The 15,902-nt window shown below is 37.1% G+C and overlaps 1 protein-coding gene across 4 annotated transcripts in view; it reads right to left on the bottom strand.

Annotated features, from left to right (window-relative positions):
• NR2C1 (nuclear receptor subfamily 2 group C member 1) overlaps positions 369-15,902 on the bottom strand; it is a 47,624-nt gene continuing 32,090 nt past the window's right edge. For 2 of the 4 annotated variants that reach the window (XM_003126708.4, XM_005664253.3), the window contains exons 10-14: positions 15,747-15,868; positions 9,505-9,644; positions 7,664-7,801; positions 5,588-5,693; positions 369-3,055 (exon numbers count right to left, since the gene is read on the bottom strand). In XM_003126708.4, coding sequence (XP_003126756.1) covers positions 2,881-3,055; positions 5,588-5,693; positions 7,664-7,801; positions 9,505-9,644; positions 15,747-15,868 — 681 coding nt within the window. In that variant the 3' untranslated portion in view covers positions 369-2,880. The other 2 variants (XM_005664254.3, XM_013998075.2) reach the window with 2 other exon arrangements.

Here is a 15,902-nt window from a genome sequence, read left to right as displayed (position 1 = left end):
GAACATGATGGAGGAGAATGTGAGAAAAAGAATGTGTTTGTGTGTATATATATATACATATATATATATAAACTTTGCTGTACAGCAGAGATCGACAGAGCATTATGAAATCAACTATAATAAAATTTTTTATATAAAATGAAAATATTTGGGAGTCCAATCACTGCATTATATCTACCCACACCCATCAGATTCCATCCGCGCTCTTACATATTAGAACTTTTCCTCAAATTTCTGATTCGAGCTCTATGTTCATATTTAATCGTTAGCACTAGTGAGCTGAGTGGAAACCCCATGTATACACATATGACATGAAATACTGAGATTCACTGAAGAGTGATAAAACAGCAAAAAGTCACAACCCAAAGTGAGTATCTGAAGATCTTTACTCTGGGGACAATTAATATCTTCAAAGAAAAGAATTCTGACAGAGAAGCCTCTATCCAATGGACAACATTCTGGGAACAAGCTTAGGGAGCCCACATTCAGATTGCAGATTTTCACTTAATCTTTAATTTCAACCCTATATCTTAATTAAAGCCTTCTGTTATCGCTGGTATCCTATAAATCCTACGATCTGGTTCTGACTCTCAAGATTATTAACCTCTGGCCTCCAGTCTGAAAAAGTGGAAAGACAGAAAGTGATAACTTGATTTAAGTAAGGGTAGAGAAAGATAGTTCCATGATTGTGTAAAGAAACTGGCCCGCAATCCTCTCATATGCCCATCTCTGCATGTGGGCACATGGTTCTTCCAGGTAGGGAACATCACATCTGGACACTCCCAGGTTCACTGGCTTCCTTCTCGCTGCACTGCCTATTGTAGTCACTCAGGTTAGAGCTTCCCTGGTTCTAGCTCAGCTGAGTCAGTCTTTCTCTATTTGTTTTCCAACAATTTATTCAACTCTCTTTATCATTGTCATTTGTCATTGTATGATGACAATTTACGGAGATTTCAGGAGAAAAAGAAAGTAAGTCTGCAATATTTAGTTGGAAGTTTCAAACTGAACTGTAAATAATCCTAAAATATTGGGATATGGAAATGTTATTCATGTTTTTCCCTTCCTGAAAGTACTTTAATAAATTTTATTAGAGATTTCTTAACAATGGGACAAATAAACACTGAACAAATAGGACTCTAAAATAAAATATGCTGGCAGGAAACGGAAATTTGTAATGCAGGTCACATTTTAATAATAGTTTTAAAAACACTTCCAAATATAACTATAAATTTAAAGAGGAAAAAATACCTGAAACATGTATCTTAATTAACTGTTAGTATATTAATTAAAATAATTTTTTCTTGAATGCTTGGTTTACTTCACTGGATTGATAAAGGTATAAACGTACTCATTTTTCTATTTAATTACTTTGTACTAAATGTAGTTTTACCAGCTGGTAAATATAAATAAACTTGTTGACAAAAATCATGTTTTAAATAGGGAAAAAAAGTTTCCCTTAATAAGTCAGTAGAGACTGTAAATTGATACTTCAAAACTCCTAATTTACTATAAAGTAGCAATTAGTAAAATCCATACATTTTCCCTAAATTCTGCTTCTCTTCTATTGCAAAAATGTTTATAAAAAATGTACTCTGGGTGCAGTAAAATCTCCACATTTGTTTTTTTCAATTAACAGACATACCAAAATAATCCATCATGAAATTAAAGCAAAGAAATAATGCAACAGTATCAAGTTTTACTAAGGAAACATTACTGTGGAAGACATCCCAGGAGTCTAAAATGCTTTTGTTGTGATAACAACAAGGCAGCTCTTCCAGCTATTGGTAAAATAGCCCTTCCCCTTATACAGTGAAATATCAGTGCATATTCCTTTATATTTTAAGAAGCTGAACTTGCAAAAAATTATCAACTGCTTTAAAATAACTGTCTACCTCACCCTGAAAGCAGAGAGAGGCTATGATAAATCCATTATTCAACAAATTAGGTATTTCTAATGACCTAAAAGAAATTGGCTGAAACCCATGGAAGGGTCAGGAAGCCATAATGCAGGTCAGAAAAGAGGGAGAGATGTCAGATGTTTTTGTGGAATGGAAGAGCAATAATCTTAATCTCCATTTTGAAATATCAAAACATTTGGGGCCCAATCAGTCTCTACTATTTTTATAACACAGTAAACCAAAAATATTAAAATGTTATCTCTTATTCTCAAAAACAATTTTCTGCTACATACATAAATAAAAAGTGCTTGTAACTAATAATATACAACACTAAAAAGATCAGTTCTTAAGATCATGAATGGCCTACATCTCATTGCCAGCAATGAGAGTGATATACGCTAAGGGTGCCATAATACCTATTTACAAAAGACAAAAAAAAAAAAAAAAACACTTAAATTCAATTATTATTTTCCTATAATTCTAATATGTTATCATTATACCACTGAGCATAAAATAATCTTCTTTTGACAGGTAACTAAAACAGATTATATTAAAGAAGAGTAAAATGCAAGAAAATTCCTCCTTAGGGATTTCTGACAATTGCAGTAGTTCATAATGAAGTCAAACATGAATAGAACACAATTTTGGGGGGAAAAAAAAGAGACACTTATTTATTTGTTTTATAAAATAAAATATAATGAGAAATCTTAGTCAAGAGGGGACAGCTTTAGGTGTCATCTTAACCAAGAATAAATTCATAGTATTTTTAATTCACTTAAATAAGACAGGAAAGGAAATTCCAATTCCACTACTTGCCCAGTCACTTCAAAAATGCTTCTTAAGGAAGTTACAATAAAAATATCTTGGTTTTTGGTTACTCTTTAAAGTAAAAATGTCCGGATGCCCTGGAAGCAATGAATTCAATTTGGTGTCTTCGTGTGTTCTGGAAAAGAACAAGCGGTTTAAACTGAGATTTCAGTGTTCAAATGCTGTGACCAATGATTTGTGAGTTATAATCTGCAGGTTCCATTTTTAAAATGTGTGGGATGACACTGTCAATGCGCACATTGCCAATGAGGCCTTTGAAAAACAGTTCTTCGGTGATGGTAGCGTTCATCAGTCTCAAAGCTGGCAACCTGAGCAGCAGTCTGGACAACCTCAGAGGAGAAGAGAGAGAAGGGGGAGCAAGACTGTAAATCAGAGTGACTTTGTAGAAAGATACAAGGAATTTCTTGTATAAATACATTGTTTGCAGCCTAATTTAATAAAGATCTAGTTTTCAAAACTTATCTTCAGTATTCTAGGGAGTTCCCTTCGTGGCTCATGGAACCCGACTAGGATCCATGAAGATGTAGGTTCAATCCCTGGCCTCGCTCAGTGGGTTAAGATCTGGCGTTGCTGTGAGCTATGGTGCAGGTTGAAGATGCGGCTCAGATCCAGCATTGCTGTGGCTGTGGTGTAGGCCAGCAGCTGTAGCTCTGATTTGACCCCTAGCCCGAGAACTTCCATATGCTGTGAGTGCAGTATTCTCAAGCCTTAAAGTGCATTGACAAATACCTGGATATAAATGCAGTCTGAGAGACCTCACTGGAAAGCCTTGCTCTTTGTTTTTGTTTTCCTTTTTGGCTGCATCCACTGCATGTGAAGGTTTCTGGGCCAGGATCAAACCCACACCATAGCAGCAACCCTAGCTGCAGCAGTGACGCCAGATCTTTAACCTGCTGAGCCACAAGGGAACTCCTGGAAAACCATGTTAATTTCTATGCTGTGCTACTTCCACGTGGTTGTATGAACTGTGGAACTAAACCATGGATCATTTTATAAATTTAATGGCTGAGGAACTCATTTGAGGTTGTAAGAATAACAATGTTTTGTGTTATCATGATACATGAGGCTTAATGGTAAGTTTTCTCGATTTTGCTTTGCAAAAAAGTACAGAGAACAGTAACAGGCAACAGTTGTTATTACTGGGAAGAGGACAGGTTATGGAATCAAGACTTTAGGTTTGGAGTTCCTACTGTGGCTCAGTGGTTAATGAACATGACTAGTATCCATGAGAATGCAGGTTCGATCCCTGGCCTCGCTCAGTGGGTTGCCGTGAGCGGTGGTGTAGGTCATAGATATGACTCGGATCAGGTGTTGCTGTGGCTGTGGCCAGCAGCTGCAGCTGCAGCTCAGATTTGACCCCCAGCCTGGTAACTTCCACATGCTGTGGGTGTGGCCCTAAAAGGACAAAAAAAAAAAAAAAAAAAAGAAAAAAGAAAAAAAAAAGACTATTTAGGTTCAAATCCTGATTCAATTATGCCCTAGCTATGTGAATGTGTGTAAGCCACTATACCTCATCTTTTTCACCATACCTCGTGTTGTGACAATCAACAAAAGCATTCCGGCCAGTTTCTGTGCTAGTCATGTTCTTGAAGGCAGGACAATGCCCTGTGTGCAAACTGCTATCTAAAGATAATTTATTATTTTAAAATAAATTGGAACGTGAGAAACTAAGAAAGAGCTCCAGAGATCAAAGCACCTGGAACCTAATACAAAAGAGGTCAGCAAACAGCCGTGTGTCAAAAAGGAGAGAAAACTATAAATGCTCTATTTGTCTGTATAATGAGCTATAAAACAACTTCTGCAACTTTAAAAAATGGAAAAAAATCGTAACATAACCAACACCAAAAGAATCACCTTTCCAAAAGCCTTTGTGGCACATTTATCCTTCCTCTGTTCTAAGGTTTTATACTCTAGCACTTGAGAGCAAATGAAACCAGCAACCCCAGAATTAAGTCATCTGTCTGTAGCAATGTACTCACTCTACTGCTCAAATTACTCATTTCCTGTTTGTTCCCACCAGCTGAGCTGTATCCACTGAATTGGTAGGAAGCAGGGGAGGAAAACTGGTTAGATAAACTAAGGCTGTTTTTCATGATGGAACCGGTTTATAAACCTATTATTTAATACATGTAAAAAGTTATATGTAAAATATTCTTTTACTAACTTCAAGTATGTTAAATTAATAATATTAGAAAAGATAATCATATAGCCTTTACTATGTAACAGACATGGCTCTAACCTATTTGAATATATTATTTGATTTAATCCTTATACTCACTATAAAAGGTAGATACTACTATTATCTCCATTTTGCAGGTAAAGAAACTGAAATAGAAGTTAAATAACATGCCCAAGGTCATACAGCTAGTAAGTGGCAGGTTCAGGCGTCAAACCCAGGTACTAAGGTTCTGATAGTCAAATGCTTATTCAAAACTTCGGTTCAACTTATTAAAAAAGTGATTTTTTTTTTCTGAAAGGACATTGGTAAGAAGAACCTTATTAGAAATATTACAAGCCAAATTTCAAAATTAATTATGAAATAGTCTAATAGTGTTATTTATTCATTCATTTTCATTCCTTTAACTAATAAAATCCAGTATTTCCTCTAAAAAAAGAGTTTGGGTGTGAGAGTCAGATTACCTGTCTCTGCTGTTTACTGTGTGACTCTGAACAAGCAAGTCTTCCTATGCAAACTGTTACATGGAAAGCACTTGTAACAACGCACTGCCACTTTTAATAGCATGAACTATTTCAAAGGTCAAAATGACTAAATTCCATTACTCTTGGAATGGAAAATAATGAAACAATTTCATAAAACTTTTTAGATTAATTTAATTAAATAGTATTTAACTTCTAGATACCTGTAGGTGTCATCTGGATACGTTTTGGTTATATAATCTTGGAATTCAACATAAGCTTTTTCCTGAAATTTCTCAATCTGTTCCATGTTTTCTAGGCCTGGATGATCTGAAACATTAAGGAATATACTGTTACTTTAGTTCTGAATACTCATTTAATAAAGCACCAACAGTGGCGATGAAAGGGAGTAGGAAGAAGAGCTCAATCAAAAAAGAAGCCCCAACATATGTGCAGCTCTTTCATTCCATAAATATTATATTTAGTAGCCCACCCACTAAATACCAGGCGTTATACTTTAAACCCTTAAAACTATTTGATCTCATGTACTATGTTAACATCTAATAAAAAATGAGACCACTGGATTCTAATAAAATAAGCACCCTTTTCTTTTCCAAAAGTGGTAGAAGAGCTATGATCATTTTGCTTTCAACAGGTACAAAAAAATGAAATGACTCCACTCAGATAAGCGTTTTTTGCTTTTTAGGGCTGTGCGTGCAGCATATGGAAGTTCCCAGGCTAAGGGTTGAATCGGAGCTGCAGCTGCTGGCCTATACCACAGCCACAGTCATGCCAGATCCTAGCTGAACCTGTGACCTACACTGCAGGTTACAGCAATGCCAGATCCTTAACCCATTAAGCAAGGCCAGGGATGGAACCCACATCCTCACAGACACTATGTCAGGTACTTAACCTGTTGAGCCGCAATGGGAACACACAAGAAACATTTTAAAATTTGAAAAGTACTACCCTGATTGAAGACAATTTAAAAAGTAGTAAATAGAAAATAGAGAGAATACTTAATAAAACACAATTACATTTTAATTCTATTGTCAAACCTATGTTCCTTCAATTTTAAGGAAAATGAAGGTGGCAAACAGGTTGTGATAAAAATGGTAATACAGGTTATTAACTTTTCTGAAACATTCATTAGAAGAAAGAATACAAAAAAGATTTAATTATCTTACTGATATCACTGAGCATAAGAAGCAGGTTTCTTCAGATAATTTTATTATATGCATAGTAACAGAAACATACCAAAAATGAAAATATATACAGCCTAAGAGAACAAGGAATTTTTCGTATTCTAAAATTGAGCTTTACTGTTATTTTATTACATGTGAAAACTAGAAACTGGTAGAAAGATAAGAGACCCATTTTTCTATTTGCTGGAAACTCTAATGAGATACTTGGAAATTTAACCCATTAATAAAACAATCCTCAGGTCTTATTTTGCCTTTTAATGACATCTAGCAAAATACATGTAAACATTCAAGTGTTGATAATCTGACTCCACTGATTTCAATTTTCCTTTTCATACCCAGATGTCTAACAGCCATAAATTTCACCTATTTCAAGTGTACCATTCGGGAGTTGCCGTCGTGGCACAGCAGAAATGAATCTGACTAGGAACTTGATTTGTGGGTTTGATCCCTGGCCTCGTTCAGTGGGTTGAGGATCCAGCATTGCTGTGAGCTGTGCTGTAGGTTGCAGAGGTGGCTCAGACCTGGCGTTGCTGTGGCCGTGGTGTGGGTCCGCAGCCGTAGCTCCAGTTAGACCCCTAGCCTGGGAACCTCCATATGCTGCGGGTGTGGGCCTAAAAAGACAAAAGACAAAAAGTAAATAAATAAATAAAATAGAGTGTACTATTCAAGAGTTTAGTATATTCACAGAGCTGTGCAACCATCAGCACAATCTAATTTTAGAACGTTTCTGTTTAGCCCAAATGTCACTTTCCTCTCCTTAGTTCCTGGTAGCTACTAATCTCTTGATAGATTTGGCTATTTTAGACATTTCAGATAAATGCTATCATATAATATGTGGTCTTTTGTAACTTGTTTCTTCCATTTGCATACTGTTTTCAGGGTTGATCCACGGTGGCACATATCAGAATTACATTTCTTTTTATGGCTGAATGATACGCCACTGTATCTATACATTACATCTCAATTCGTTCGACGGGACACTTTGGTTGTTTCCACTCTGCACCGATGTTAATACCCAACGGCAAAGTATGAGGGTTTCAATTTCTCCACATCTTCAAGCACTGCATTTTAAGTAAGAAGTAAATGTTTACATACCTGGACTGAAGAGTACTATTGCCTTCAGGTAGGCATATTCATACCCATCAATGCAGAGTTTAACCATGCTGTTACAAAACTCCTGCAGCTTGAAGATGTGTTCCATCAATACTTTCCTTCTTTCTGTTGACATTTTATCTTTAAAACAAAGAAACAAACAATACCTTCTACTTTTTTGCAAAAAGGCGTGACTATTTTTATCCAATATTTCCTTCCAGTTTTGAATATAACCAACTTATAAAATGTTTAAGATTCAGTATCTCTGCAAGTATAAGTGAAACGAATAGATCTTCAGATACAGATCATTCAAGAAAAAAACAAGTGGTTAATATTAAAAAAAAAACCTTAAATGCAACATCTCCTTTCAAGATACACCTTTGAGAAGGTAAGTTGTAAAGACAACCACCTAAAAAAACTGGCCCACCAACCAAAGTACAAAAGATTCACATTTTAATAACAGGATTTTATTTAAGCTTATATTGGTTGGAAAAAAATGAGCAAAACCATCTAGATTTTTTAAAGTTGCCAACATAATAACAAAAACAAATAGCAAAAAACACTGCCAAGACCAAAGAAAAGTTACTGAGTAAAATAAAACTTTATAACTTTGAAAATCTGGAGCTGTGGTGTAGGTCACAGGTGCAGCTTGGATCCTGAGTTGCTGTGGCTGTGGTGTAGGCTGGTGGCTACAGCTCTGATTAGACCCCTGGCCTGGGAACCTCCATATGCCGTGGGTGAGGCCCTAAAAAAAAAGAAAAAAAAGGAAAGAAAAAGAAAATTTATTGTGTTTATGCAGTACTGCCTTCTAGTTGATCTGCTGTTGATGAGATTTTAAGGTTATTTCTCTGCCTTTAAATAGGAGGAGAAACCAGATATTTTAAAAATAATGTAAAACAACAGGAAATGGAATATGCAAAAGAAATGAAACGTAATTCCCAATTTATAACTTATTCCTGAAGTCAAAAAGCAGTTCTTCCTATAAGAGGATGAGGTACTCTCTTGGTTAGTCACAAGTCATTCTGAAGCTAAACATTTATAAAACAGTGCCTGCCTATCTTCTAAAATGAATGGGAATTGTAATCACCGTGGCAACAAGAAAAGGAAAAAGAGACTTAGGACTCTTGTGATTCTTCAGTACTGTTTAAGTGAGAGAATACATCCTGATGAATTAATTGGAAAAAAAAAAAATCAGCCTATCTTGGGGTTCAAAGGGCTTCAATGAAGAAAGTCAGTTTAAAAACTCGTAGGAAACAGGGAGCTCCCTTCGTGGCTCAGTGGTTAACAAACCCCACTAGGATCCATGAGGTTGTGGGTTCGACCTCTGGCCTCGCTCAGTGGGGTTAAGGATCCGGGATTGCCGTGAGCCACGGTGTGGGTTTCAGATGCTTCTTGGATCCTGCATTGCTGTGGCATAGGCTGGCAGCTGTAGCTCTGATTAAACCCGTAGGCTGGAACTTACATATGCTGTAGGTTTGGCCCTAAAAAAAGGCAAAAAAAAAAAAAAAAAGAAAGACAGTAGGAAGTATATATGTATAAATATTTGATCACCTCTACATAAGCTTACCCTGGATTCTTTGGTGCCCATATAAAAGCACAAAAATTCATGAGGCCTCATCAAAAACAGCTCTTAAATACACTTGTTTGCTTTGTTGTGCTCTCATTTAAAACTATTTTTGGGTGATTAATGAATGAACTTATCAAAATGGAAAAAATACATTTTGAATTTATCAAAAATTAAAAAGGATGTTTTTATCTTTTGATATCTAACTTTAATCATAACACTATAAAACTGACACCCTCTCTCATATCTTAGAAAAGGAAATAAATAAGGTCCTTCTTACCTTGTTGAAGGCTACTGTGAAGACAATTGACAAATGTTGCTAATATAGTTGCTACATTCATTACTTGCCAGCATTGGGCAAGACCAAGGGTAAAAAGTTCATTCCAATAGGCTTTCACCAATGATATGCTGTTTTCTTGCCTATAAAAACAAAATAAATGTCAAATATTGAAATATATTTCATAAAAGTTTACAACTGACTCAGATCTTTAAAATGTTACTGAACTAAAATTATTCTAAAAGACCAACTGGGCATGGGCATGACCGATTCTCTATTTTGTGTAGCTGATTTCAGTTGATGAGGAAGGTTTAGAAATTTAAATATTAGCTAGTTCATTAATTAATCAGTCAGTGTATATGAACAGTTGCAAGTAGTATTTCAAACTAAAAGCTGGGGCTTTAATCCCACATTTCATGGAAACAGATGGAATAAAAATTAAAAAAATTAAAAGCAAAAGCATACACTTAAAAACCTTCAAAAGGGCAGTTAGAATTATCTGATGGTAAGAAACCACCATCTCCTGAGAACTGGTTTACTCTATGTTTCAGATGAGATATAAGTATCCTATACATGAGATAGCAAAGATTTTGCTAGGAGTAGCAAAGGTAAGAAAGGTCAGGAGTTCCCATCGTGGCTCCGCGGAAACGAGACTAGTATCCATGAGGACGCATGTTTGATCCCTGGCCTCACTCAGTGGGTTAAGGATCCGGTGTTGCCGTGAGCTATGGTGTAGGTCACAGATGTGGCTCAGACCTGGTGTTGCGGTGGCTGTGGGGTAGGCAGGCAACTACAGCTCCGATTCTACCCCTAGCCTGGGACCCTCCATATACCTCGGGTGGGGCCTTAAAAAGACAAAACAAACAAACAAACAAAACGGTCTTTTCCTGAGTTTCTAAGTAAGAAATCTCAGGAGCTTGAGAAAGTAGAACAGTATTTGAATAGAGATCAAGACACCAGGATTTTAACACCTAGATCATCCACTTATTATCCATTTGATATTAAGCAAATAACTCCTGGGTCTCAGCTGTTTAGCTAAATATAACGCAGAAACACTACATGTTCTAAATCTTGCTCAGAGTTGATATGAGACACAAACATAAGAATTACACGAAAAGGTCACAACAACAAAACACATGCCAACGACTCTTCTAGGCACTAGAGAAATAGCAATAAACACGATGAAGGATGTCTACCTTCATGAAACAGAAGGAAAACATAATAAATGCATCCCTTTAAATTTTTTATATAAATACTATATGCACATATACATATGGTTATACAAACATTATTTTCTGGTAATGAAAAGTCTACATTACTGTAAAGTAGGATGATGCATTAGAAAACGAGACAGGGGGAGTCCCCGTCATGGCACAGCAGAATCGAATCCGACTAGGAACCATGAGGTTGCAGGTTCAATCCCTGGCCTCTCGCAGTGGGTTAAGGATCCGGCGTTGCCATGAGCTGTGGTGTAGATTGCAGACGCGGCTCGGATCTGGTGCTGCTGTGGCTGTGGTGTAGGCCAGCAGCTGTAGCTCCAATTAGACCCCTAGCCTGGGAACCTCCATATGCCACGGGTGTGGCCCTAAAAGGACAAAGAAAAAAAAAAAAAAAGAAAACGAAATGGGGGTTCAGGTAAGGTGGTTAGAGAAGGCCTTTCTGAAGGGCTGACATTTCAGTAGAGACAGAGGGAAGAGAACGTAAACAAAAAACCCCTAGAGGAATAGTATTCCAGGAAGAGGGAATAACAGGGTAAACCTGTTGAGGTGAGAACCAGCATGTAGTAGGTGTTCAGTTAAAAACTGCTGACTGAATGACTAAATGCTGCCCTCCCTTCCTACAATATCCTTTCCCCACCTTGTTTTCCTGGCCAATTCCTATTTATTCCTTAAAATACAGCTCAGAGCTCATATTTTGTTTTAAAATTATTTCATTAAATTAATTAATTTGGGCTGCACCCATAGCACATGGAAGTTTCCGGGGCCAGGGACTAACTCTGAGCTGCAGCTGCTGACCTACAGCAGAGGTGGCAATGCCAGATCCTTTAACCCACTGCACCAGGGATTGAACATGCACTGCCACAGAGACAATGCTGGATCCTTAACCCACTGAGCCAGGCCAAGGACCAAACCAGCATCCTCACAGAGACAATATCAGGTCCTTAACCCACTGAACCACAAAATTATCACTGGGAATTATGTAAGTGGAATTTTATCTCCAAGCTGATCTTTCATTTCCATTCAGTATCTGAGAAGAATTATCTGCCATAAGAAATTGGCTATCAAAATCTACTGGAAAGTAAGTTTAAATTAAGAGAAAAATTAGTATTTTAAAATATCCTCAGAAAAATGACTGAAGTTTCAATCTCAAGCAAAATCAAATGAAATTAAAGATAACAAAAATACTATTTATCAGAAAAGATGGAAAAAGTCAGTACTGAGGAGGGTGTGAGGAAATAAACATTCATTCTTACACACTGCTTGTATGAACATAAATTGACTCCGTTTTTTAGAGGACAATCGGGTAATGCCAATCAAAAACTACAATGTATACCCTCTTAGACTCAGCAAGTCCACTTGTAAGAAGCTATTTTTCAGAAATACTAACACGTAGGAAAAAAGATGTATATACAATGCTACAACACATTGGATATAAAAACAACAGCAAAACATTAGTTAAGAACCCAAATGTTTACTAATAAAGAATATGTAAATTATAATAAATCTATAAAATGGAACACTTAGGTAGCCATTAAGGAGACTGGGAGAATATACATGCTGACAAAAGAAGTTCATTATATAGGTGTACAAAGAAAGGCTACGAATAGGATATGTAAGTGTGTGTGTCTTTGATTGTTTGAATACAGCATGGAAAAGATCTGGTAGGAAACCAAACTGTTAAAGAGTAGGGTTAGTTCCCTCTGGAGAGTAAAGTTTTATTTATATTTCTATACTTCAATATTACTTTAATATTTTACAAACATGAAGAAAGAGCTAAAAGAAAACATGATGGAAAAGTTCAAAGTACTTCAGTTTTCATCTTAACCTCTGATGCTGAAGTTTGTTTGTTTGTTTATTTATTTATTTATTGTAACCTCCAGGCTAGGGGGTCGAATCAGAGCTGTAGCCACTGGCCTACACCACAGTCACAGCAACTTGGGATCCGAGCCGTGTCTACACCACAGCTCACGGCAATGCCGGATCCTTAACCCACTGAGCGAGGCCAGGGATCGAACCCACAACCTCATGGTTCCTAGTCGGATTCGTTAACCACTGTGCCACGATGGGAACTCCTGATGCTGAAGTTTTAAAGAGGAAACAGCTAGCCAAGGTTATTAACTAGTGAATACAGGACAGGAAAAGAAAAGAAATTGATTTAAAAAGTCAAAGTTTTTACTGGTCTGTGCTACATCCTTTAGTAAGAAAATACTTTGGCAGAAGTATTTTGGGGAAGACTAGAGAAAAGGTTAAGAAATATCAGTGTGAAGGAGTATATACTTAAGGATAAAAGAAGAAAAGTGCCAACTGAAGAACGAATTACCAGACTATTTAATTTTCAAAGGAAAAGGGAAAGAGCTAAGTGCAGAGATCAATTATCGAAAGATATATATTTAAAATATGAAGTTTTTGAGCCAGGGATTGAATCTGTGCCGCAGTTGCGGCAACACTGCATCCTCTTACCCACTGCACTGGGCTGGGGATCGAACCTGCATCTCCTCAGCGACCTGAGCCACTACAGTTGGATCCTTTTTTTTTGGCTTTTTAGGGCTGCACCTGCAGCATATGGAAGTTCCTAGGCTAGAGGTGGAATTGGAGCTGCAGCTGCTGGCCTACACCACAGCCAAAGCAATGCGAGATCTAAGCTATGTCTGCAACCTACACCACAGCTCATGGCAGTGCCGATTCCTTAACCCAATGAGTGAAGCTGGGATCGAACCTGAATCCTCATGGGTACTCGCTGGGTTCTTAACCTGCTGAACCACAAAAGGGACTCCTGCAGTAAGACTCTTAACCCACCGAGTGACAGTGGGAACTCCCAAACTTGACTTTTAGAAAATGACTAATGTTGCTTATCTGTTTCTCTCTGTAAAATGAGGGCTTTGTTTTCAAGTTTCCTATCTGGAGATAAAAATGCCAGAGTTCCTGTTGTGGTGCAACAGGATTGCTGGCGTTTCTGCAGTACTGGGATGCAGGTGCAATCCTGGCCCCGCACAGTGGGTTAAGGATCCAGTGTTGTCGCAGCTATGGCACAGGCTGAAACTTTGGCTTGAACATGATCCTTGGCCTGGGAACTCCATGTGTCGTGGGACAACCAAAAAAATAAATAAAATAGCATTAAAATGCAACTAATGCCAGGTTCTAAGATTCTCAGAATGGCTTTTATTACAGCATTACAGAATTTCCCATCATTAGTACTTAGTTCTCATCCATCTGATTAATTCAAACTATAAATTATCTGGATAGTGATAATAAATAAGTTTACGTAACAATTAACAGCTTCAAATGCTACACAATAGTTAATTCTAATTGCAAAGAATCTTCCGGCTGTTACACTGAAACTGATTTTCAAGACAGATCACAGGGAAATGTGGCTGCCGCTATAAAATTACATTATATTCAAACTGGAAACCACAGGCTTCATTTTTGGTTTCTTCAACATTTAGAGTATTTCCACAGGATAATCACACTTAATTTAACAGAAGTACTTAAGATCAATGGTGTTATAACTAACTCAAGGAATTTAAATCACTCCCCTCTATATCCTTCCTTTTGTTGTTTTACTATAATAACTATAATATGTTGTTTTACTATAATAACTGTTTTACCATGTTATTATGAAAAACATCACCAGGTTATTCTTTAAGGCATATATATGCCAGTTACAAGCTTAAGGAACCACAATTAATGCTTTAAAATAAATAAAATGTTAACATGTAAATTTATATGTATTCTAATTTTGTCTTAAACCAACTGGAAAAATCCTAAAAGTTAAATGTTATTTTGAGAGAGAGGATTAATAATCATTTTAAATAAAAGGTTAACCATTCTAAATCAGGCTTTTAGTCTATGTAACTGTATTATTTAAGTACATGATTTAGTGCCTGGTATATCCAACACTGATTAACAACCCAAATTATAGTGGGGTTGTATGTATGCCTTTTACAGTCATGATTCAAATACATTTCTTAGTTATACTCAAAATATTTTCTAAGGATAAAGGATAAGCAGTTATTATTTCTATTTGGTGAATGGGAAAACAGAGGTACAGGATATGAAAGTGAATTGTTTATGAAATTGCATTGTCAAGTGTGGTCCTATAATTCGACTCATTCTTTTTTTTTAATGGCCACAACCATTATGGAGGTTTCTGGGCCAGAGACTGAATCCAAGCTGCAGCTGTAACCTACGCAGCAGCTGCAGCAACACTGGATCCTTTAACCCAATGCACCAGGCCAGGGATCGAACCCACACATCCCCAGAGAAATGAAGCCCTTACAATCAGATTCTTAATCCACTTTGCCAAAGCAGGCACTCCTCGAACAATACTTTTTAAACTACAGGCTTAACTTTTTCTATGGTCTCTTTGCTTCTTCACACCAGTTATTTTAAAGTAACATAAGTACATCTGACAGACTTTAAGCAAAGCCTGGGTTTCTTATAGTAGACTATCTCCCATTACCATCTAACTCAAACAGAATACAGATGTGCCCTTTAGTGGCAGGGCCAAACTTCTCAATCATTTTAGCGGTACACTACTATGAGTTTCACATTTTCTTACCTTTTGGGGGGACAACCACATGATTGGAAAACAATGATTTCTACTGTCAAACATATTTACTGTGTGCATGTTTCGGTTCCTTATTAACAAGCCTGAGATGACACTGAAACAGTGGTGGTGTAGGGAAACAACAACCCCAACACACCCCCACAGCCTCCCTAGCCTTGGGCCCATCACAGATGGTCTCGTACCAATGCTAGCCATGATTTATCAACTCCACTGCACTTACTTCATTCAAAGTGTTAACTTAGTCAAACTATGAAATACATTCATCATCTCTGACACAAAATATATATATATACAGTAAATACCTCCTGCCATGATTAGCCATATGTATGACAAAACGTCAGGTTATAACGTTACAGCATTTCTTCCCCTTTAGTCAAATCCTCCCCAAATAAAAGTTCTTGCTTAATGTACACCTGTGCTATGAAATCATACCTGCTCAAGAACCTCAAGACACTCACCCTAGAGCCTGGAAGGAAGGAATGGAAAGTGCCCAGTGCATCGACAGGAAGAGCAGCCGGGAGGCGGACTCCCCGATGTAGTGCACGTTCAGGTACTCAGGCATGGGAGACGGCATGGTGAGCTGGTGGGAACAGGGACTGAGGTGAGCAGTCTTA

This window comes from Sus scrofa, chromosome 5 (assembly GCF_000003025.6).
Source record: "Sus scrofa isolate TJ Tabasco breed Duroc chromosome 5, Sscrofa11.1, whole genome shotgun sequence".
Taxonomy (NCBI): domain Eukaryota; kingdom Metazoa; phylum Chordata; class Mammalia; order Artiodactyla; family Suidae; genus Sus; species Sus scrofa.
This window is presented reverse-complemented; position numbering and strand designations above follow the sequence as displayed.